Source organism: Gobius niger (assembly GCF_951799975.1).
Source record: "Gobius niger genome assembly, chromosome: 15".
NCBI classification, from domain to species: Eukaryota; Metazoa; Chordata; class Actinopteri; order Gobiiformes; family Gobiidae; genus Gobius; species Gobius niger.
This window is the reverse complement of record NC_136866.1, coordinates 3,496,438-3,521,424: the sequence shown is the minus strand read 5'-3', so window position 1 is coordinate 3,521,424 and position 24,987 is coordinate 3,496,438. Positions and strand designations below refer to the sequence as shown.

Sequence of the window (24,987 nt, the reverse complement as noted above, 5' to 3'; positions counted from 1 at the left end):
TCACAGCAAGATCATGCCTTTCTAAACGTCTCACAAAGGAAGCAAAGTGTTTGCATCAAACCGGCGGCAGCCATCGATTCTGGCTCAGTGACATCAGGGCACACATGACACTGTTCTCTAATGACATTATTACTCCATTACACACAATGGGAGGTCCGTGTTTTGAGTCAGCCACAACCATGCTTTTAAGTCTTAGTATCCTTTTGAAAACATATCATATTTGCATGAAACTACTCTTTAAAACATTATATATAGAATCAAAGTTTGGATCATGGATTGTTTCTTAACAAACCCAATCAGCTATTTCTCCTTCGCTCATTGCTTTCATTGTTTTAGGGGCAGAAACTATGGGCCTCAGGCAGTGATCGTATTGTAATGTGATATTGCATTAAAAAGCCCCAGTCAAAAAATCCTATAGGATTTTCTGTTTGATTTTGGATCCAATTCTATAAGATTTTGTTCCTATAGGATTTTCTATCGGATTTTATTGTTTAAGATTCCTATAAGAATCCTATAGAAATGTTATTTATAGGAATCCTATGGCATACAATCTCCAATAGGTTAAAAATCGTGGGAATCCAATAGGAATCCTATGTGACCTTTTGACTAAGGATGATGGACTGTTAGCTTAGCCGAGTTAATATATCCCCGTCTGGTCTTTGTCCGTGCGCTCTGCCAGGCAAACGGAGCACATACGCAGCCTCTCCCACATGTCACATAGCTCCAAAAAAGCTCACGATAGAAGCTACCAAGCTCTTCCACGTGTTCCCTATTTAAATAAAGTTACGTGAAGTGTTTTCATGCGAAGTATATTTACACAGAAATGTAACATGTCGATTTTATAAGCAGATAAAAAGGGGGACTATATTGTGAGGCGTAATGATACGAGGAGCAAAACGTCCGCGCAGTAACTCCTAAAGACTTCCCCGCTCACGTCCGTCAATAACCTTTACCTAACACAATATAGTCCCCCTTTTTATCTGCTTACAAAATCGACATGTTACATTTCTGTGTAAATATACTTTGCATGAAAACACAGAGCGCACGGACAAAGACCAGACGGGGATATATCAACTCGGCTAAGGTTAGGTAAGAACATATCTCAGTACGTAAAAACGGTGGCCTATTCCTTTAAGGTTTAGATCAAAGTGGGATTTATTGTCTCGATAGATGGTAAATAAAGTTGTCCTTTATATTGGCCCATACTTCAGTCCTGCCCAGTGACCGCGGTGCAGCGCCTGGTTCCCATCTACAGATGCTGAGCTAGTTTTGGTCATAACTATAGCTGCCCGGAGGATTTAGCCAATATATACACTGCAAAAAGTAAATATCAAGCATTGGCTTAAATGTCTTGAATTGAGGAAATGTTTCTTGTTTTAATCAGTTTTATCTCATTTAGATTTTTTTCCTGATCGGACCAAGTTTATTTTGCTCTTTTGAGGACGTTTGTGACTAGCTCTAAGGTAAATCTCACTTGAAATAAGAAAGTAAAACTGCCAATGAGATCAGACCAATGTTCTTACCTCATTGGCAAAGAAAATTACTTGAAATAAGGACAAAATGTATTGAAACGAGTCAGAAACGTCTCAAAACAAGTGAAATAATCTGGGTCAGGAGCCCACCTACACCTTTCCTCGTCAAAACATCTCAAATTCGGATTATTATGCTTAAATTGAGACTTTTATACTAATCTCGTTAATTACTTTTTGCAGTGTATGAAACTCCTGTGCCTAAAGATGTCGTTTTGTTGCAGAAGCCGCCTAAAAAAGCAACAACAGACCATGATCATGCTCCATTTATCCAGTGCAGCCATAAAAAAGCTCTTAATTAAACATCTTATGCAACATGACAGTAAAGGAAGACAGAAGTAAAGGTTTGCCCGGCCCGGGACAATTTTAGAAAAAATCTTCTCTACAATACCAGCCTCACACAATCAATACCTAACATTGAGACATTATGGATATTGTGCGCCTCTATCAAGCAGTGGTATTGATGTCATTGACCTTTAACACACAGACTCCAACAATGATTCTTTCTCTCAATAATTTAGAGGCACCGATTCTTCCACATCCTTTTTTTTTGGTGGGAGGAAGTTTGAGACGACCCGCAGTCACACAAAACACTTCCCTCTCAGTATTTATAGCCTGTCATTTAGGATCTGAAGGACATGAAGCTTGCAATAAAACATAAGAAATGTCCACGTTTTGGGAACAGCCCTTTGCCAATATAAGGATACGCTTTCATTAGTAAATGTACAGTATGGTTACAAGCCAAGTGCGGAGCAAAACAAAGCTTCAGTGTTATTATTATTTACAAAAAGAGAAACTATTGGAGATCAAACACACAATTTAGTTTGTACACGATAAAAAATGAGGTAAAAAAATGATGTTATTGTAAATGAGCAGGTAGCACCAGAAGTGTGAAGCGAGTGACGATACAAATGATACAAAATAAAGTGAAAAGTGCTTACATTTTAATCAGTAGTAAACAATAAAATCGACTAGTGTTCAGTGTGTTCCTGCAGGGCGCCCTCTGGTGGCAGCAGCGGTGAAGGAGCTGGAGCAAAGTCCACGAGCAGCACAGTCTGGGTCTCATAAACCTCTCTGTCCTCGGACGTCTGTGAAAGCACTGCTGTGAAAGTACGACAGAAAGAGGATTGTTAAATTAGAACAATGATAAATCCCTTCTGAAATGAATGTTGTTTTACCTTCTTGGTTCCAGGTGGTGGGTCTTGGGATGATGTTGAGCTTGACCCCCTCTGGCTCCCCCTGGTGGCCGGTGTGATGCCGCTCCTCTGACGTCCTCATCTGAAGACGCTCCGAACACTTCCGCCTGGCACTGGAAAACACTGGGCCCTGCAAAAACAGAACACATTTCAATAAAGAATAGACACGCAAGCGGGACTGCTGCTCTGAGTATTATTACTACCAAACATGAGCGCGTAGTTTGAAAGATAAGTAACCCTCAAAGTGCGAATGTTTTATCTCAGGACCCCCTGGTTCATCTCAACCAGGCCATCCTTGAAATAAACAGTGAAATTGTTTGATTCAGTTTTATTTCATATTGAACCTGTAATAACAGAGCAACGAAAAAATTCAGTACGAAAAGAATCAGTCTGCAACAAGCATAGTTTGATCAAATTCCAGAGGACCACCTGAAAGGGGCATTATTCTTCTGTTAACATGACAAGATCTGTACTTCCTGGTTGTATTGAGAATGAAAGATGAAAAACTAATTGCTCAAATATAGAATCAATGTTGATTGTTGTTGTTTTAACTAGATCAGTATAAACATAATAATCCAAATTTTAGCTGTTTTGACGAGTTAAGAAGTTCTTGTGCATTTGTCCTTGATTATTTCACTTGTTCTGAGATGTTTCTGACTCGTTTCGATACATTTCGTCCTTATTTCAGGTCATTTTCTTTGCCAATGGGGAAAGAAAATTGTTCTTATCTCATTGGCAATTTTACTTTTTTATTTCAAGCGAGATTTACCCTAGAACTGGTCTGAAATGTACTAAAACAAGCAAAGTAAACTTGGTCCGATCAGGAAAAGTGTCTAAATGAGGGAAAACCGCTCAAAACAAGAAACATTTCCTCAATTCAAGTCATTTAAGCCAATGCTTGATATTTACTTTTTGTACTGATTTTTGAAGTGTTTTTAAAGTTTTCTAATAAAAGTTAAAATTTTACACAATTTGGTAATTTCTTCCATTTTAGTATAGAATTACATGTAACACTTACATAAACTTTAACTAAAAATAATGAATCAATGCTACTGTTTATGTGAATATTCCCTTAAAGGTTAACTTTTTAGATCACATAGATTTATAAAAGTTAAGTTATTTGAAAACGTAGAGTTTAAGTGAACCTTTACTTGAGAAACATGATGTTTATGTGCTTTCACTGGCTAAAGTTTACTCATAGAAAGTCTTTAAGTTTGATTGCATCATTTAGAAGGCATGTATGTGATAAATTCACATGGAAAATCTGCACCCGATTCAATCACTTAAAGTCTGTCTTTTTGGGTCAATTATTTTTTTGAGTGTATCATGATGGGCCGGGATTCTTTCTTCATGATTTTAGGGAAGGAGTGGTTCTCAAACATTTTTTTACACCAAGTATCTCCTGACAAAACATTTGACCTTCCGAGCACCAGGCCTAGAACAAGATCAATTCGGGGCTAAACCAGGTCTTAACCTCTTAACCTCTTAAAGGGACTATACGAAGTTTAAAAAGTAATTTTCCTCCCCCTACATGTTCCTCCATGTCTTAATGTGTAAAATTAAAAACTTAAATAAAAATGTGACAAAATTTCAACAAAAATGTAACAAAAACTCAATAAAAATGTGACTAAAATTCAACAAAAATGCGACAAAAATGCAACAAAAATGTGACTAAAATTCAACAAAAAAATTACAAAAATGCAACAAAAATGTGACAAAACTCAACAAAAATGTGACAAAAATGCAACAAAAATGTGACTAAAATTCAACAAAAAAATTACAAAAATGCAACAAAAATGCGACAAAAATGTGACAAAAAAATTAAAAAAATTCAATAAAAATGTGACAAAAACTCAACAAAAATGCAATAAAAAAGTGACAAAAATGCTACAAAAATGTGACAAAAATTCAACAAAAATGTGACAAAAATGCGACAAAAATGTGACAAAAATTCAATAAAAATGCAACAAAAATGCGACAAAAATGTGACAAAAAAATTACAAAAATGCAACAAAAATGTGACAAAAACTCAACAAAAATGTGACAAAAAAATTACAAAAATGCAACAAAAATGTGACAAAAACTCAACAAAAATGTGACAAAAAAAATACAAAAATGTGACAAAAATGCGACAAAAATATGACAAAAACTCAACAAAAAAATTAAAAAATTCAACAAAAATGTAACAAAAATGAAAAAAAATGTTTAAAAAAAACATACAAAAGGTGACACAACAGCGCGAGGAAAAAGGTACGTTTTGTGGGTCTTAGCTTTCAAATGAGGTGTTACACAGCCAAAAGAGGTTAAAAATATGTATTTGTGGAAGTGTCACAATTCCGCTAATTTGGGCCAGGCTGGTCAGAGTCCAGGGCTGTTTTCCAGTCCCAGTCCAGCCCCTGAGACCAAAACCTCACCCTAAAGCATAAATGAAGTGATCTGTAATAAACATATATATTTTTTTCTTAAGATTGAGAATACCTCACTCACATGCACTGAAATGGACAAACAGAAGACTAACTCTCCCGCTCTAACGTTCTCAGGTGAACCGTGGCATCTGTGTTTAGCTCATTAACGCTTTCCTCTTTTGATATTTCGAGAGTGCAGCTGAAGGCCAACACCTGATGCCGGCGTCTGGAGCCCGGCACAGTGAACCACGGCTCAGTCTGCACTGCATTTACAGTGTAAGAAAGTAGGCGTTGTTGCGTGTTTTGCCCAAGGACACGAAAGCAGCATTTGAAGACTTCTACCAACCCCCCCAAAAAAGCAACATTTACAAAGCGCCGTCAAAAACACACCGAGACTTAAACTGTATCCGAGCTGGTTGCTTCCATAGAGAAAGCCTGTACCGGGTTGAATTTTAGGAGCTTCAAATCCTGCTATTCTCAAAACTGTAACAATATACTGTAAAATCCGGGTTATTTTGGAGCTCACACTTGAAATCGAACAAAAGCGAACCCCCTCCCCCCAAACTGCAGACGTACACTTAACACCATAAAAGGGTAGAGCTCTGGGTCCCGGGGGAGCTGAGAGGGGCATGCCTGGAAGACTCAAAACAAATTATGCTATGCTTTTACTAACCTAACCAGACATGCAGTAATTATTTACAATATTGAGGAAGTCGATCTGGAGCGGGATCGACAATTTACAGAAAAATAATCCTAGTGTGATTCAGTTTATAGAATTTATAAACCGCAGGAGTGATAACGTTGGAGAGATATGAACTAATGCATTTCGAGGCATCAGGTTTTATACATAAATAATAATAATAATAGCAGCCTTTGCGATTTACAAACTGCTCAAGTCAAAGGAAATCCAAAATATCTACATCCAAGGTCATACAGCCACATCCGGGCGGCCTGTATCTGCGCGTAATTGAATAAACTCGTTGTAATTTGCTCTTGTCTTTTAAACCTGGAGCCCGTCTCTTTGTGTTTGCTTCGCAGCAGTGACCCCGTTTCCCCCATGAGGTCATTAAAATTGTATTGAACTTGGCGTGCCCGGGCCAGTGTGGGACGGAAAGGGGGGGGCGTGGGGGGGCAGTCACTTGGGGCCAAACCCGGTATCACGGGGCCATTACTTCACCAGATGCACCACACTGGCTTATGCACACACACCAGTTGTTATGTGTTGATGCTGTTTTTATTAAATTGTACGTATACCACAAATACACATGTTTCTGGTGCTGCTGATGTAATCATTCAATTTACTAATGCTCTTCTACAACTATAGGAAACCTCTTAACCCCCGCCTGAACCAAGCACATTATCTCCAGTTTGGCTTTAGCCCAAATCTAAAAGCTTCTTGAAAAAAGGTTCAAAACAACGACGAAAACGGGGATGAAAATACAACAAAAAAGTGTCAAAAAATCCACAAAGAAGCAACAGAAGAGCAACAAAAACATGCTGCGAATAGCCACAATGACAAAATAAAAAATGGCCCAAAACACGACTGAATAATGACAAAACATGGCGGAAACATGATAAATAAGCGTCACAAAGCAGGGGAGAAAAGCAAAGTTGAAAGCAACAAAAAAAAAATTAAAAACATGACAAAAAAGAGACGAAAACACGTCAAAAATGTAACCAAAACACAATGAAAAGCTTTCAGTTGTGGCGTTACTCTGGCCTAGAGGCTGTAGGCTCCAGTCGAGAAGCTTTTAGATTTGGGTAAAGCCAAACTGTAGAAAATGTGCTTGGTTAAGGCAGGTGGTAAGAAGTTAAAGGGACTATACGCAGTTTAAAAATGCTAAAATTATGTATTTTCCTCCCCCTACATGTTCCAGCCATGTCCTAATGTAGTGGTTCTCAACCTGGGGGTCGGGACCCCCAAGGGGCTCGAAAGACAAATTTGGGGGGTCGCCAGATCATTTAGATAAAATAGGCATATTTTCATTAGCATTTAATCTGATATTTTACTGTAGCATGCGTGTGCTATTTTACCAGAGTCACATTATTTGTTTGTAGTTTGATAAATTTCATTCTAGCCATTTGTTGTTGTTGTTTTTTTTAACCCCTTAACTCCCACCTGAACCGAGCACATTTTCTCCAGTTTGGCTTTACCCCAATCCAAAAGCTTCTGGAAAAAAAGACGAAAACAATGATGGAAATGGGACAAAAAAGTGAGAAAACATTGACAAAAAAGTGACGAAAAATTGATGAAAAAGTGACAAAAATGTCACAAAAAAATGACAAAAAGTTACAAAAATGAGTCGAACACCCAACAAAAAAATGATGGAAAAAAAATGTGGCGACGTGAGGAAAAAGATCCGCTCGGTTCAGGCGGGAGTTGAGAGGTTAAGAATTATGTCGGCTACTGTTTCTATTTCTCACGGTGTGACCCGAGCGGGGGTCCCGAATCCCTTTTACTGTTCAAATGGGGGTTGCGGCGCCAAAAGGTTGAGAACCACTGTCCGAATGTGTAGAATGAGCCTCTAAAATCCTGCACTGTCACTCAGAAAGCTGTTATTCGGGTCTGAAGTGCCGTCATGCACGAGCTTAATATAGAAGCTGCAGTTACACATAAGACCTGAGGTGGCAGCAGTGAGCATAAAATGACCAACTTGCATCCAGCCCCTTTAAATAATGAATTCTTGGCGAGAATGAAAAGCACATTTGCTGATTTTGCTCACACCTGTCCGTTTCTGGCTCCGCTGCGCTTTGTCGATGTCGTAGACCTTGATTCCAAAAGCTTCTGGGATCCCGTGCTCCGCAAAACGAGGCCGCGCTCCGTTCGTCGAGCGCTTCAACGACTGGGACGACTCGTGCTGGCGGCGCTGGTGAACTCCTGGTGCAAAAACAAACAGCGGAGACTCCATCAACTTTAGAAGAGGGAAGAAGTTGACTATTTTACTCATATCACTATATTATCTTTTATCATGGCATTTTCATACCATTGCCAGTTATGGTGACAGGCCTCAGTTCTGCTTATTCTTACTAATAACACTGCAGTAGAAGTAAAAAAAAAAACTAAGCTATTAAGTAAAATGTGCCTTACATAACAATTGTGCATTTGTTAAGTAATGTAGAAGTGCAGAATCTTTATAAAAGACGCATGAACAAAAGAGATCTAAATCTGTATCCTTCATTTTACTCACAATATAAAGTGTTTTGAACTAATAAGCAGGGGCGGACTGGCCATATGTCCGTTCTGGAAGAGCACAGAAGGGCCACCGGCTCTAGGGCCACTGGTCCCGCCTCAACCGAGCTTTACCCAAATCTAAAAGCTTAAAAGAAAAGCATCAAAATAGCGAGAAAAAGAGGATGAAAAGGCAACAAAAACATGAGAAAAACACGGACACAAAAAACAACTACAAAACGTGAGAAAAACACAACAAAAAATTATAGAAAAAATAATTTAAAAAACAACAAAAATGCGGCGACGTGACGAAAAGTTTCCATCACTTTTGTAGGTCTTAGCTTTCAAATGAGGCGTTACATTGTTGCTCTCCAGTCGAGAAGCTTTTAGATTTGGGTAAAGCCCAGTATAAAAAAAACATGAATCTAAAAGTAATTCTGTGGAGTATGGTGCACCACAAGGTTCAGTTTTGGGGCCGTTATTATTTATTATTTATATTAATGATTTTGCTTCTCTATGACCGCCTTTCCCGTTCTTTTTGCTGATGATGCCGATCAAAAAAATAATAATAAAAAGCCGAACTGGGGATTATGCACTCGTTAATGTTAAGGCAGGTGGCTTTACCCTAATCAAAAAGGTTCTTGGGAAAAAAGCAACAAAAATGTGACAAAAATTCAACAAAAATGTGACAAAAACTCAACAAAAATGTGACAAAAATGTGACAAAAACTAAACAAAAATGTGACAAAAACTCAACAAAAATGTGACAAAAATGTGACAAAAACTAAACAAAAATGTGACAAAAACTCAACAAAAATGTGACAAAAGTTCAACAAAAATGTGACAAAAACTCAACAAAAATGTGACAAAAGTTCAACAAAAATGTGACAAAAACTCAACAAAAATGTGACAAAAATTCAACAAAAATGTGACAAAAATGCAACAAAAATGTGACAAAAAAATTACAAAAATGTGACAAAAACTCAACAAAAATAAAACAAAAACTCAACAAAAATGTGACAAAAAAGCAACAAAAATGTGACAAAAAATAAATAAAAAAACATACAAAAGGTGACACAACACAGCAACAACGCGAGGAAAAAGGTCAGTTTCGTGGGTCTTAGCTTTCAAATGAGGTGCTACACAGCCAAAAGAGGACAGAATGCTCTCGGTTAAGGCGGGTGGTAAGAGGTTAAAATATGTATTTGTGGAAGTGTCACATTTACGCTAATTTGGGCCAGGCTGGTCAGAGTCCAGGGCTGTTTTTCACTCCCAGTCCGCCCCTGCTAATAAGAATTATATGCCTGTTGACTATAAGGAATGTGAAGTTTTTTGCTAATAATGCCTCATCTTTCCGTGTCTTTTGTCTCCCCAGCTGCTTGTGCCCAGATGCTGACTCCTGCTGTCATTTCTATGCCAGAATGCGTTTATGCACACACCCATCTTTATAATTCATCACAAAGCGCTCCGGCCTCCATTAGTAACTGCTGCCATGTGGTTCATATATAAATGATGCGAGCAGGGCTTCTGACAGACTCTTAATGCCTGTAAGAAAACCATGACTCTCGGCATTGAATAATAATGACTCATGTGCAATTATAGTCAGATTTCTTCCGTTTCAGAGCAGAATTATGGGCGGAGGTGTGTAAAAAGATGAGGCACGTTTTTGTTTTTGGAGAAATGTATATGGGAAATGTTTCAAATTGATATCTACATTTTTCCTTTCCATCTGCAGTGTCTTCCCTAAACGTCAGAACACATTTTTGTCTCTCTGTTTATGGATGTTTCCCTCCTCAGAGTGAAATCCAGGTGCATGACCAAAAAAAGAGCATGTTCAGGTCAAGTGCTGGTCAATGTGAAGCATGTGAAGCACTTAACATGGCTGGATGCCTGCTCCACTTTGAAAGCGTTATCGACGACTGACTTTTTACATCTCTCAATCAACAACAAGTGAGTGAGTCTGAACACAGCTGTGGACAGAGTGTAGCACTTCTGGCCTTGGCATCAAATGGTCTCTGCGTTTTATTTTCATTTCAAATAGGTGTCAAATACAGAAGAGTTTAGTTCTACAGCAGCTGCAAACTGTTTTCATCATGGGTCGCATATAGACGGCAATGCAGTCAAACGATCAACTCGGTGCTTTAAGAGAGCAGCAAATCGTTTCCCACACTTTTATAAAGGCTTGGACCTATAATTGGATCTCTGTCGCACCATAAAATGTCAGTTTTTGAGGTTTTAATAGAGTTTTGCAGTAGAAAGGAACCTCTCTAGAGATGTGTGCCAAAGTAACCAAAACTGTGAGGGCCACAAACATTGGTTTGAGGCAGTGATATTTTTGACGACTAAAATTGGACTAAAACTAAATTAAAAGTTTCTCATGAGACTAAAACTATGACTAAAATGTCCAGATATTTTAGTCGACTAAAATAAGACTAAATAAAAATGAAAGGGAGAGACTAAAATCATCCAAACTTCTATTGACTGTAGTATAGTATAGTCTGAAAGAGCCTCAGATCATGTAAATCCTCTGCCAAAGGATCAGCTCTGAGCTTTATTCATGTGGAAGCAGCTCCATGAATTCGAGGACCAATCATTAAATATGATTGTTCACCTTATTCCGCCCCGCCCACTTTTGCCACTTTTTGCGTTGTTTCGGCACCTCGTTGTCCAGACACTTCCAGTCGAGCACGAAGCCGTTCATTTAAACGGAGAACGAAGGAAAATATTCTCCGCTCAAATCTGATGTTTAGTCGATTTATTTGTGTTAAATGTCCGATGTTCATTTGCACCGAGTGACTGATTTTATGTGGACTTCTCCAGCCCCATGTTAACGCAAAGGAGAAAAGGGGCGGGCACAATTTATGGCGGCGCCCACACGAACGTCCGGAATAAGGTGAATAATGAATATTATAAATGCAAAGTGGACTAAATTAGTCTTAAATTTAGTCGACTAAACTGACATGTAATTTTTGTCGACTAAAACTAGACTAAAATGTAAACGTTTTTTTTGACTAAATCTCAACTAAATTAAATTACATTTTACTCAAAAGACTAAGACTAAACTAAAATAAAATATGTTGTCAAAATGAGGGCCACATTTGGTCCCGAGACACTTCTGTTCTACGGTGCATAATGTTCATCGGAGAACAGTAAGTTTGGTATAGTTTCAGTGTTTAATGCAGGTAGGGGCAGGGATTTGCCGTTTATACTGCGAGAGATCGATTTCCTCCCTTGTACACCCTGCTGATGAGTCCTTGAGCAAAACACTCCACCAGCAGGTTTCAGCTCACTGAATGTGTGATGAAACAGGTTTCAGTAGAAAAGCAGCATTAAAGGGAAAACACACTGTCCTAAAATGACTCTACAAAACCTTAAAGCATTAGTCACTGAAGCGCCGCTGAAAGCAGCAGTTAATATTCCATTACCTGTTCCTCCTTTCTTTTTGGACGACCTCCCGCTCCTTCCCGGACTGAGTCCTGAGCCGCTCCTGTCGCTCGCCTCGCTGTCCCGCTCCCGAAGCATGCTCCCGTACCCGCTGCTGACGGTGCTGTTCCTGTTGGAGAAATACAGTGACGTCTTCCCCATGGCGGGCGGCAGGTCTCCACTCAGCACGCTGGTCGTGTCGCTGCCGTAATCGTTGGGACTCGGGAGACGGGGCGCGGTGACCTGGCTGTACGGGGACGGGAAAGCGCCCGCCATTTGATCCAGAGAGCTCGGACTTCCGGAACGATCTTTGAGCAGCTCCGAAATCGTGCCGTTGACGTAGCCTTGGATGGCGGACTTGCTGGAGGAGCAGGTGGAGCTTTGGCTCGGCGTCCTGCTGATGGACTGATGGGATCTCGGAGGGGACGTGGGTAAAAAGGACGATATGCGCTCGAAGCTAACAGTTTTGCCATCGGGAGAGAGGCTCGCGCTACGGTTGATTGAGGACTGATGGAGATTTTTATGCGGCAAACTCATGTTCTTGAAGCTCGGAGCTGATTGTCGACGGACTTTGGGGCTCGCAATCTTTAGCTTATCTTTAGCAGAAAGCTTTGAATGCTTTCCATGCTCTGCAGTTGCATAGTTTTGCTCCAGCCTTGCGTTTCTCTTTGGGCTCCGACTACTTCTCGGTAAAGTATAATCACCTTCGCTGTAAACTTGATAACTTTTACTTGCTCCCTCCGAACTCGACTTGGAGCTTACGGACGTGTTACTGCTACTGCCGCGCTCGAAGATGGGAAAGTCTCTCGGGTTGCGCTCGAGGGAATTCGTCCGGCCAACGAGCTGCTCAAGCTTGACGTTAAACAGTCTGCTCGTGTCCTCAAAAGGCGACTTGGACCTGCCGCTTTCAAACAAGCACGGCATCGCTTTCTTTGGAGCGCAACTCGAATCTTGGCTCGTGGGACAGTACTGCCGTCCGTCCCGCCTGTCTAGAGTCATCCTCGGGCTCCCGGGGGTGGATGATGTCACTTTTCTCGGGTCTTTGCGGTTAGCCTGGTGGCCGACATCGGATGAGACTCTGGAATCTTGCCAAGCCCTGGGGAGAGTTCCTGATTTAAAGGCCGTTTCTTGGCAACCGGGTGCTGCTCCAGTCCCCTTAGGGGTCTTTCCAGCGACCTGGCAAACAAGCTGTGAGGACTTCGGGGAATCATCAGCACAAACAATATCTGCTGCTTTTGCTTGACTTCTCTCTGCACTTTTTGTCCTTTTCGGAGACGTTTTGTTACTGGCTACATCTTGCGAAACCACTGCACCACATGTATTCTCCGGTTTTGAATCAACGCCCTTTTCACCGCTGCTCATCTCTGAAGTCTTGCTGTGCTCCTTGCATTTGAAATGTTTCTTCCTAGTTTCGCTCTCCAATTTCGCCACTTTCTTTGCCACGTCTACTTTCTGTTGCTTAGCTCTTTCTAAATCCTCCTCCACCTCTGTATTCATCAGCATGGGGTTTATAAATGAAGGCAGCGACCCCCTTTCTGCCCGTTCGATTTCCTTTGGAGCTTCCACCACCGTCGCGTTTGCTTCATCGCCCATCACATTGCGAATTATTTGTATGGGCTGCGAACCGCCGCCGCCGCTTTGCCCGTTCTGCGTTGCGTTCTGAAAGCATATGATGTTCCCGGCGGACCGCACGCCGCTCATGCCTCCGCTTATCGTGACCTCCTCCACCATCGAAAAGACTATTTCGTCCTGCCCTCTCTGATCCAGCGGCTGTTTGACGGTCACCGTGATGGTCGCTTTCATTTCTTTGCTTTCCGCCGAAGGCATGACATCTCCGAGGACCGCGCCGGTGCTTTGAGAACCGGGGCAAGACGCAGACGGCGAATTGCTTTTGCCGATCGGTGACGCCCTTTTGTCCGTCTTGAACCACTCGCAGCCTTCGACGCCATCTTGTGTTGGTTTCGCGTTGCTGGGGCCTTGCAAGTGCTTTGTGCTTTTGTGATTTTCTGAGCGGCGTGTTGCGTTCCGGGTCAGCGTCTGGTTGAGCAGCTCCTCGCCCGAACTCGCCGCGCTGCACTCTTCGCAGTCATACAAGCCCGAGTCCTCTCTTTGGAAGCTCTCCCCGTTGAAAGCAGCATCAGCTTCTCCACTGGTTTTCCGACTGGAGTTTTGATTCAACGCCGCTGCCTTTGACGCGACATCCTCGACATTGTTTTCCACCGGTTCTGACATCACCGCGTTTTGCACCAGCTTTAACGTCTCCGCCGTCAACTCGCTGCCGTCGATGCAACCCAAGCGCTCCTGAAGCTCGGCAAAGGTGTCGCATTTGAGCGTTCCCATGACCACCTCCTGCTTCTTCCTGTCGCCGTGCAGCTGGGGGATTTTGAGAAGTTCTTTGAGCAAAGCCGTGAACTCCGGGTCATCCACGTCAGATTTGCTCGGGTGCAAAGAGGGGATGATGGGCACGAACTCGGGCTGCGTCGCTCGCGGGGCCACGTTGGCCTGGACTAGCCCGCGCGAGTCGATTTGGATGACCGTGTCGCAGGATTGCTCGCTGCCGGATTGGTCGTCGAACAGCCGCCCGCGGAGACGGAGAGGCCGCACGTCCGAGTCGACCTCCTCTGTGGAGTGGAACGCTCGGAGGGACAGGGTTTTGGGAGCTTTCTTTTCTCTGGTCAGACTTCGGGCGTGAGGTGAGCAGGATCCGGAGCCCTGTGAGACAAAATGTACTGTATATGTTTGTAGAGAAAGATCATCTCAAGATTTTTTGGGATTGTGATTTGTTTTGTGGGTTACCTTTGAAAATCTAGATCGAATTCCCTCTATTCTAGACAACCTCTTAACCCCTGCCTTAACTGAGCGCATTTTCTCAAGTTCAACTTTACCCAAATCTAAAAGATTTTTGACTGGAGAGTAGGGATGTCACGGTTACCGGTGTAGCGGTAAACCCCGGTAAAAATGTTGACAATAATAATTACCGTCTTGTTTTTGAAAAAATATTTTACCGCGGTGGATTACGGCGCCCGCGGTTTAGGCAAAGTGAGCCTCATGAGGCGCCGTCTCCTCTGCTGAAGCTGCCGCAGGCGCCTCTGTAGCTACAACCAAAACTAAACTTTCTCGAAGCTGGAATCATGTCTGAGACGACAGCGCAGGATCAGCCTCAGAGACGAGCCTGAAGTCTGGACATGTTTGTGTGTTTGAAGAAGCTGAAGGACAGTTGATAGAGACAGTTTTCCTGTTTGTGGAACGTGCAGGAAAAAGTGTCTCTGAAGCAGCAAGACTTCGAACCTGTGACTCTCCTGCGTGACCGTCTCCCACAGCTCTATAGCAGGAAGCTAACGTTAGTGTTTCAGCTGAAATGCTGATGTGGGACTTTGGGTTGAGGGAGAATGTAACGAGTCGCCCCATAGTGCGGCTGCAGCGCCACCACCAGCATAAGCCGTGTCCGGATACCTCCGCACGATGGCACAATGCGTTACGGGCTCCCGGGGGCAGATTCACTCTCGCCGCAGTTTTATGAATTTAACAATAATCACTGTCTGAGGCATTTTCCCAAATCTGCAAAGCGAAAGCTCACTGGAAGGAAACAAACTGAGAACAATATTCCTGATTTCCTGACGGTTTATCTTGTTAAAAAATATTCTTCTTTGCTTCTGGCGCTATAAATAGTCCATGTAATACCCTCGAAACATCAACCACACATCGTTAGTTCCTTTACTTTGATGTGATAAGCCTTTGTCTGTATTTTTTTTTATATAAAAAGCACTGTTAAAATTTTTTGAAACTATTTCAGTTTGTGCAGGACTATCAATGCTTTCTGAACATATTAACACACATTAAAAAAAATACCGCGATAAAACCGAAAACCGTGATAATTTTGGTCACAATAACCGTGAGGTAAAATTTTCATACCGTGACAGCCCTACTGATGAGTGTCAGTGTAATGCCTTATTTGAAAGCTAAGGCCTACAAAGGTGATCCTAGCTTTTTTGTCGCATTGATGCTGCGTTTTTTTGTCACATATTTTAAGCGTTTTTCATGCTTTACTGGCATGTTTTTGTCGCTTTTTTTTGTAACGTTTTCATCACTTTTTCATTTTGGATTTGTTATTTTGACACTTTTTTCCAAGAAGCTTTTGGATTTGCGTAAAGCCAAACGGTTTGTGTGATTTGGATTCGATTGCGATTGAGTGAGAACCCTAGAAAACAGATGTGCTATATTAGTGTGACAAAGGAAAGGCCCAAATTCCCCATTAATATATCTATATGCAACACATTGTGCTAGGATGCAGTACATTTTCAGATTCAGAAGGAGACGAAGGAGACCCACCGAGGTCAAAAATGTCAAAACCTTGAATGACTTGTACCTTTTCTCTCCTCTGCGTCCGGCGTATCTTTGTTGCTGCCTGAAGAGTGGAGAGCGTCTCGTCCAGAAGAGAAGCTGAGTCAGACACTTGAGCCACGACGGTCGTGTGGCAGTTCACGTGGCCCAGCGACTCTCGGAGGAGCAGGGACAGCTTACTGCTCCTGCGAACGGGGAGATTAACATCGATGATACACATGTACTTTCATACAAACCCGTCTTTGATCAAACAGAACATTCTCACTTGTTGGGTATTGTCCTCTGTCCGCTCAGTAGAGACAGGACAATAGGGCTCAGTTCAGTGTAAGGGTATCTGTTTTTGCTGAACCTCATTCCCCGACACACGTCTATCATGGTCAGCTTGGTCGGGCCACGAGAACCTAAAGACACAAAAACACAAAAATAGGAAAACAAAATAAATATTAAAATCTTATGGCTCGGTCAAGTTATTAACCAAATGGTTTGGTCATTTATTTTTTCTAATATTGTAAAGAGACTGATGACAAAGTGCTCCCTATTCTAGAGGTCGACTGATATATAGGCCGATATTTGGGGATTTTACAATATCGGCCGATCTAGTGCCTATAAAAGTTAATATATCCGGGACCAAAAGTGATAGAGACTTCCCGTTTTTTGCATTGGAGAGAGTCAGGGCTTTGAAACGAGCCCTCCCACAACTCCCTAAGCCTCAGGGGAACAGAGAAAGATCACAATGAAAACTAGTCAGCAACAAGTTTGACTAAAGTTACTTAGTTTCACTAAACCTCAGTGAATATAGATACGCTGCACTCCATTTTGAAGCACAGAACCTGGAGAATTAAATTGCTAAGATAATCGCACTGCAAAAAGTAATTAATTAGATTAGTATAAACATCTCAATTTGAGCATAATAATCCAAATTGTAGTTGTTTTGACTAGGCAAGTTGTTCTTGGGCATTTGTCCTAGATTATTTCACTTGTTCTGAGATGTTTCTGACTCGTTTCAATACATTTCGTCCTTATTTCAGGTCATTTTTTTGCCAATGGGGAAAGAAAATTGGTCTTATCTCATTGGCAGTTTTACTTTCTTATTTCAAGCGAGATTTACCTTAGAACTGGTCTGAAATGTCCTCAAACAAGCAAAGTAAACTTGCTCCGATCAGGAAAAGTGTCTAAATTAGCGAAAAACGCTCAAAACAAGATACATTTCCTCAATTCAAGTCATTTAAGCCAATGCTTGATATTCACTTTTTGCAGTGCAATTGTATTTTTGATCGTGCCGTAAAATGCCGCGGCTAGAAACAGTATGCTAATGCTAACGGCAACTAATCAAAGCTGGGACAGAAACCGTGATTGAATCATCAGCAATCAGTAATAAAAAATTGGTCTGCTTGAGTGGCCAAGTATTTACAGGATTATGGGCCAGACATTTGTAAAAAATCGGTCGAGCAAATCAGCATCGGCCAAAAAAATCCCCCAAAATCTGCATCTGAAAACCCCACATCGGACGACATCTACCCTATTTAGTATAAAGACTAAATTAGTACAGTTACAGTGGGGAAAAAAGTATTTGGTCAGTTTCCCAGAGACTTTCTATTGGATTTTGGCCAAATATTTTTTTTCCCCACTGTATATATTCATCAAACAGTGTAATGGACTTCTAATTACAGTTCAAAAGGTTTCCTCAATTCATCACTATTGTCTCATTGATTTCTATCACATAAAAAGAGAAAAGTGTCAAGCTGAACCTCTGCCAATGGTGCTGGTCTCGGTTCGCGGAGGCTGGATGTGCAGAGTGAAGAACATGATGGAGCTGTGGGAGAGGTAGGTCACAAAGTCCGTGTGTCGTCGAGCGGTGATGGCTGCGTCCAGAAGAGAGGCGGCTCTCTCTGCAGTCTGCGCCTTCACTCGGTTATGGTTACGCACCTGAACGCAAGAAGACACAATCAGCAAAGGATGTTGAGGAGAACAAGCTGGAGGAATATATGATTAGCCATTATATAGGACCTTTCAGAAAGCATCCCTTAGAACTGGGGTCTCCAAACTGTCCCTCTCAACATTTTCCAAGGGGCTCTCCAAAGACTTTCTACATGTTTTTATGCGTGAGATTTGTTGAAGACGGGGGTATTAGTATGTACCTGTTTGCCGGTATTTGGTAATTATCTCAAATGCATGTTTGTCACAATCTTTGTTGATAAGAAAATGCAATATTGATCTAAAACAGCTGAAACAAAATATCCAGTAGTTTCACTTAAGGCGAGACACTGCAGGTGAATAGGGAAAAAAAATAAATGTAGAGATGTCAATTTGAAACTTTTGCTGAACAGATATGAGAAAAAAATGTATTGCATTTTTTCTGTCATTTTATGTTTTCACATAAAAATAAGGCATTTTGAGCATTAAAATGGCCAAAATTGCCTATATTTTGGGCAACGAAATCAAAATAATGAATTGAGCCAGATTAAATGGTTTTATTTATTGACATATTAGTAACTAAGATTTTTTCAGAGGGGATTTTAGATATTTTGTTTAGTTTTTCAATAAACTAATCATCAGTGAAAAAAACAGTAAAAACTCAAATTCCGCCTGTTTTTTGTTGTTGTTTCAAAGTTGAATAAATCAGGCTAGGAATTAGATATTAAAAAATCCCTCTGAAAAAACCTTCAAAATCTTGTTGTGTCTCAGCCTGTAAAGTTTGGAGTCTGTGGGAGCTTCTATAAGGGCTCAGGCTCTGCCCGAGTGCGGCTTCTCTCATTCAGAGAAAACCAGCCCTGAAGTTTTGTAGCGAGTGCTCATGCTCGGCCCGTTCTTCCACTTTTCCGCACCAGCGTCTCGTAGGAGGAAAAACACCATATTTGGGTGAAAGCGTCATCACGGGGCCCCTTAGCAGGACACGTGGATGTCAAATCTGTCAATATTCATGAATGAAAACCCCCGGAAAGACGGCCTTTCTACGCGGCGCAGCAGCTACTTCCGGGTCGCCCCCACCTCGCAGACAAAACATCATAAAATAAACATCATCATTTTTATATCTGACATGAAAACTAAGATGTAAAGGGAGGAAAATAGATAAAAATCTCCACTTCGACCACTGCGGGAAAAATCAATACTTTCACCTGCCGTGTCTCGCCTTAAGCCCCTCCCCTTTGCTGCGCAGCTGTTTCAATAAAAAGGCATGTGTGCTTGTGTGGCTGTAGTGAAGCTATGGTGAGTGCTTCGACTTCACAATGAAAGGATTAAACTTCGCGAGAGATTGAGAATAGCCTCATGGGAAGATTCAAAAATGACCCAAAGATGTGCGAGTGGATTGAAACACAACTCAAGACATGTTTTTGATGAGAGATTGTAGCACAGTGAACACAGTCTACACACTTTTACGCAGCTATTCTAATAACAAATTCGACTGCCCACACCTGCACCCCGCTCACAGGGTCCTCCTGCAGTTTGATGTGCGCGGTGGGACTGTCCTGAATACTGCCCCCTGTTGGTAGCAGCTCTCCCAGCAGGTCCCTCAGCGTGTCCTCCTCTCCACAGCACAGCTCCAAGGCCGACACGGACACGCTCAGATCTGTCCACGTCTTTTCCCTGCGCCGCTCGATGGCGCTGTACAGCCACGCGATGGCACAGGGGATCAGGCCCAGCTTCTGCGGGCTGTCGTCACTGCCCACCATGCTCGACCAGGAGCCTGGGGAACAGAGGGAGAAACGTCATTAAAATCATGTCAGAACTCTGGAAATGGGGGAAAAAACCACCAATCAATCAATCAATCAAAGTTTATTTATCGTAAATGCTCTAATATAGGCCCGGGCCTTTATTTACTCAAGGGCATCTAGGACCAGGCCTTTATTGGAACCAGGCCACAATTAGAGACAGGCCTTTATTTCTATTTGAGCAAAACGGACGACCAGGAAAACAAAGAAAAACGAGATTTGTGTCCATTTGCACCTAAAATATTAGGTTCATTTATTAATTAACATTTCAAACCCTCTCCCAGCGGCTGGAACATTGATGCCTTTTATTTTGTCGGGACAACAGGAAGTGTTTCGTTGCTGTTAGCGGAGCTTTGACATCAGTGTCACTGCAGGTTTCTGTTTCGTTTTTACCGCGGACCGGATTATTTGTTGTTATCTTGTGTAAAAGGCGAGTTTAGACGGAGCGTTTGTGTTTGTGATCGATCATGAGACTGACCCGAGAGAAGACGAGACGCTCGCGCTGATGGGAGGAGTTATTTTGAGGCGTGGGACTGACCTGCACACGGAGCAGCTGGACGTGCTTTGAAGACGCGATGGAGACTTTATTAAAACCCTGGAGGGTCACACAGCATTTGTCCTGTTTCCAAATATCGTCACAGGAGGTTTGAAAAGTGGCTAAATCTGTGTCAAAGTTACGCTCGGATCAGCTCCTCCGCAGCGTCCCCCTCGGCCCGGGTTCCCGTTTGTTACTTCCTGCACGTGAGTTTTCATTTACACCAGTATGGGACAAATTACTAACATGGGGAATATTTCTACTGCTATAGTTTCTAATAAAAGCCCCGGCCTGTTTTAGAGACCGGCTTTAATTTGCCTCCACCAGCCTCAAACCCGGCCTCTGTCAGAGACCCGGCCTCTGTCAGAGACCCGGCCGCTAATGGAATACAGGCCAGTATTAGAGACTTTACGGTATATACCACCTTACAACAACACAAGGAAGACCAAAGTGCTTCACAAGAAAGATAAAACAACATTAAAAAATCAATCAATCAAATAAGTGCGATCTAAGTCTTAAAGAGGGACAGCTCAGTGAGAACACGCAGACTGAGGGGCGGCTGTTCCACAGTTTAGGCGCTTACAACCCTGAAAGAACCATCGCCCCACTGTTTGTACTGGGACCTGGGCACGACCGGAACCATCTGATCAGAGACCGGAGACTCTGCCGATCAAACTCAGTCAGATATAACGGAGCGAGACCATGGAGGGCTTTAAAAACAAACATTAACATTTTGAATTCAATCCGAAAACGGACCGGGAGCCAGTGCAGGGAGGAGAGGACGGGAGTGATGTGGCTGTGTCATTTTGAACCTGCTGTTTTGCCCTACATTTGTCCTGAGCTTTGGTGCTGCTTGACTCTCTTTCGTCCCATCCAAACTAATTGAATGAGTCCAGGAGAATTGGTTTAGTCCAGTTAAAGCTGCCGGCCGTTACTGCGACCGAGTAGCATTCTGCGGGAGAGATTGATATTCCCTGGCTTCGGGCCACACTGAGTCGGGACTGGCCCTTTCTAATTCAATCACGTGTTATACCGATAGTGGCTTCACGTGAAGGAGAGACCGCCCCGGCCGTGGACGCGCGTGCCCCCGTTGCGGCGCAGCTAAGTGCTCGCCTTCCCGTGACATATCAGAGTCCATTTTGTTTATGCTGCGCTCTGAGTGTCCGGCCACAGCCAAATGAAATCAAACATGTGAGTCTGCTGATTTCAGAGCTGTCCGTCAGAGCGGCTTTTACAACACTTGTCTATAATTTATGAGCGGGCTTTTACTAAAAAATGAAAAAGCTGAAAGAGGAACAAAGGAGGAGAGAGGTGACGTCATTGTAGATACAGTGTATGACATCATGCAGATACATTGCGGTATAGCTTTAGGAAGCGACATATTTGTATTCTTTTTTTTTAATAATTCGGTTTTGGCCAGGAGGCTTTATTTTTCTCATAATCTACACAACATTATGAAAGAGTTTTTCCACATTTTAACAGTAACACCAACAGGAATTTTGAGCATGAAGGCAGATCAATATAACTATTAACTGGTGCACACACATTCGCAATGAGTTATCGTTGTAATAAAGCTAAATCTTAATTATTCCGTTAATTGCAGTTTGCCACACTGCAAAAAGTACTTAACTAGATCAGTATAAACATCTCAATTTGAGCATAATAATCCAAATTTTAGTTGTCTTGACTAGGTAAGTTGTTCTTGGACATTTGTCCTAGATTATTTCACTTGTTCTGAGATGTTTCTGACTCGTTTCGATACATTTCGTCCTTATTTCAGGTCATTTTCTTTGCCAATGGGGTAAGAAAATTGTTCTTATCTCATTGGCAATTTTACTTTCTTATTTCAAGCGAGATTTACCCTAGAACTGGTCTGAAATGTCCTCAAACAAGCAAAGTAAACTTGCTCCGATCAGGAAAAATGTCTAAATTAGCGAAAAACGCTCAAAACAAGATACATTTCCTCAATTCAAGTCATTTAAGACAATGCTTGATATTTACTTTTTGCAGTGCATGAAACAGTCTCACAAGCAGCGTCACTGAACTGCCTGTTGCTTGGCAGACAGAAGAGAGGACGAAAGGGTAAAACAATGAGGACAAAATGACTATGAACAAGATCAAGATTGTGTCCTCGAATTGATCTGACTTTTCAACGGAAAAAAAACACACTCCAAAGTCTGGCATTGTAGTGTATTGGATGTGCCGCTCTTCTACATACTGTACTTTCTTGTGCTGATTTACAGACATTACATTTCTGATCATACATCATTTTTGTCGGCCGAGGGTTTTACATTTGTTAATTTCCTTCACAGCAACAGCACGTCCTGAGAAGGGCCTATGTTAATTACTTTACGTCATAAAACACGATTATATGAAGGGCTAAACTACAAATCACAGAAGAGACGGATAAGTGAGTAGTTTCATGTTACCGATTGTGCATGGATTGACAGAAACTTGTGCATGACACTGTTGCTAGACAAAAATAAAATAATACCCCCCCCCCTTCAAATTAACCTGCAGTGTCTCGCCTGAAGAGGGAAAACTAGCTCATATTAAAGTCTCTAGCCCATTCCTGTGCGGAGTTACCGTAAATGCTCTTATATAGGCCGGGGCCTTTATTTACTCAAGGGCATCTAGGACCAGGCCTTTATCGGAACCAGGCCACAATTAGAGACAGGCCTTTATTTCTATTTGCGCAAAACGGACGACCAGGAAAATGAAGAAAAACGAGATTTGTGTCCATTTGCACCTAAAATATTAGGTTCATTTATTAATTAACATTTCAAACCCTCTCCCAGCGGCTGGAACATTGACGCCTTTTATTTTGTCGGGACAACAGGAAGTGTTTCGTTGCTGTTAGCGGAGCTTTGACATCAGTGTCACTGCAGGTTTCTGTTTCGTTTTTACTGGACTGGATTATTTGTTGTTATCTCGTGAATCTTGTGATTTAGCCACTTGAAAAGTGGCTAAATCTGTGTCAAAGTTACGCTCGGATCAGCTCCTCCGCAGCGTCCCCCTCGGCCCGGGTTCCCGTTTGTTACTTCCTGCACGTGAGTTTTCATTTACACCAGTATGAGATAAATTCCTAACATGGGGAATATTTCTACTGCTATAGTTTCTAGTAAAAGCCCCGGCCTGTTTTAGAGACCGGCTTTAATTTGCCTCCGCCAGCCGCGAACCCGGCCTCTGTCAGAGACCCGGCCACTGTTAGAGACCCGGCCGCTAATGGAATACAGGCCAGTATTAGAGAATTTACGGTATCCATTTTTAAAGAAATAACCAGTTTACTCACTCCAGCCATTAGGGGGTAGCTTAAATTTATAAAAAGGAAAGAACTCCACACGTGTCCAGCAGAGGGCACTGACATAATAAGAGACCAGGATATAAACAGCACATTATAGCCACATGGTAAATGATCAGTCTGCCCCAGGGCGGCTCTGGCTACAATAGTAACTTACTGCCATCGAGTGTGGAGTGAATGAATTATGACTTTATGTAGCACTTTGAGAAACATGTGAGACAGGCTGATAAAGCGCAATAAGTGTAAGCTGTTCATGAGGCCACAGTCCTTTACAACATAAGCGCCCCGCGACCCGCCGTGGGGGCTGAAATTCGGCCCTCAACCCAAATGACTTCGACACCCCTGCCCAGTACAAACTTGAATGTGTAAAGGTTAATGGATATAATGCATACCTATTTCAATTTCCACAGCCTCAAACGTCTAAGTTAACCTATAAGGTATTTCATGTCTGCCATTAGTTTTAAGTATCCAGCTGCAGATAAGACAATAGAATGAAATGGCCACAGACTGATATCATGATGGATAAGAGATGGCACCAAACCTTTAGACAGACAGAAAGGTAAATGATAGCAGTAGCGGGATAGAGCAGGGGGGGTGCGGTGTGTGAGTATGTATGTGTGTGTGTGTGTGTGTGTGTGTGGGGTCTAGTGGATAAAAGCACTCTCATCTGGGACGTTAACCCGTTGGCCTCTCGCTGCGTCTCGTTACTCACCCACATCGGAGCATCCCAGAGCCAGGACGCAGCCGTCGCTTCCACTCAGCACGCAGCGGATGACGTCAGGCAAAACGCCGGCGCAGAGATCGGCCTGAGCACAAGACAACGGGAGCTCATGATTCACCCAGATTAACCAGAAATCAAAGACAAGAGGAGGCGGACATTTTGTGCTCTCCTGGGCTAATCCTATGGGCAGAGAAAGAGTTGAAGACAGGGGCGGACTGGGACTGAAAAACAGCCCTGGACTCTGACCAGCCTGGCCCAAATTAGCGTAAATGTGACACTTACCACCCGCCTAAACCAAATGCATTCTGTCCTCTTTGGCCATTATATAGGCCTGTGTAACACCTCATTTGAAAGCTAAGACCCAGAAAACTGATCTTTTTCCCCCACATTGTTGCTGTGTTGTGTCACCTTTTGTATGTTTTTTCTTTTCATTTTTTTTTTCATTTTTGTCACTTTTTGTTGAATTTTTTCTCATTTTTTTGTTGAGTTTTTGTCACATTTTTGTCACATTTTTGTTGATTTTTTGTCACATTTTTGCTGAATTTTTGTTGAATTTTTGTCACATTTTTGTTGAATTTTTGTCACTTTTTTGCTGAATTTTTGTTGAATTTTTGTTGAATTTTTGTCACTTTTTTGCTGAATTTTTGTTGAATTTTTG

General features: G+C 42.1%; 1 protein-coding gene across 1 annotated transcript in view; it reads right to left on the bottom strand.

The window, feature by feature from the left end:
- Window positions 1–2,343: 2,343 nt before the first annotated feature.
- The window catches only part of kif26bb (kinesin family member 26Bb), a 52,777-nt gene continuing 30,133 nt past the window's right edge, over window positions 2,344–24,987 (bottom strand). The window contains exons 7-15 of the mRNA XM_079571778.1: window positions 24,321–24,414; window positions 19,476–19,747; window positions 17,811–17,988; window positions 16,328–16,463; window positions 16,088–16,247; window positions 11,724–14,433; window positions 7,856–8,008; window positions 2,708–2,855; window positions 2,344–2,631 (exon numbers count right to left, since the gene is read on the bottom strand). Of these exons, the coding sequence (XP_079427904.1) occupies window positions 2,592–2,631; window positions 2,708–2,855; window positions 7,856–8,008; window positions 11,724–14,433; window positions 16,088–16,247; window positions 16,328–16,463; window positions 17,811–17,988; window positions 19,476–19,747; window positions 24,321–24,414 (3,891 nt within the window). The 3' untranslated portion in view covers window positions 2,344–2,591. The remainder of the gene's footprint in view (window positions 2,632–2,707; window positions 2,856–7,855; window positions 8,009–11,723; window positions 14,434–16,087; window positions 16,248–16,327; window positions 16,464–17,810; window positions 17,989–19,475; window positions 19,748–24,320; window positions 24,415–24,987) is intronic.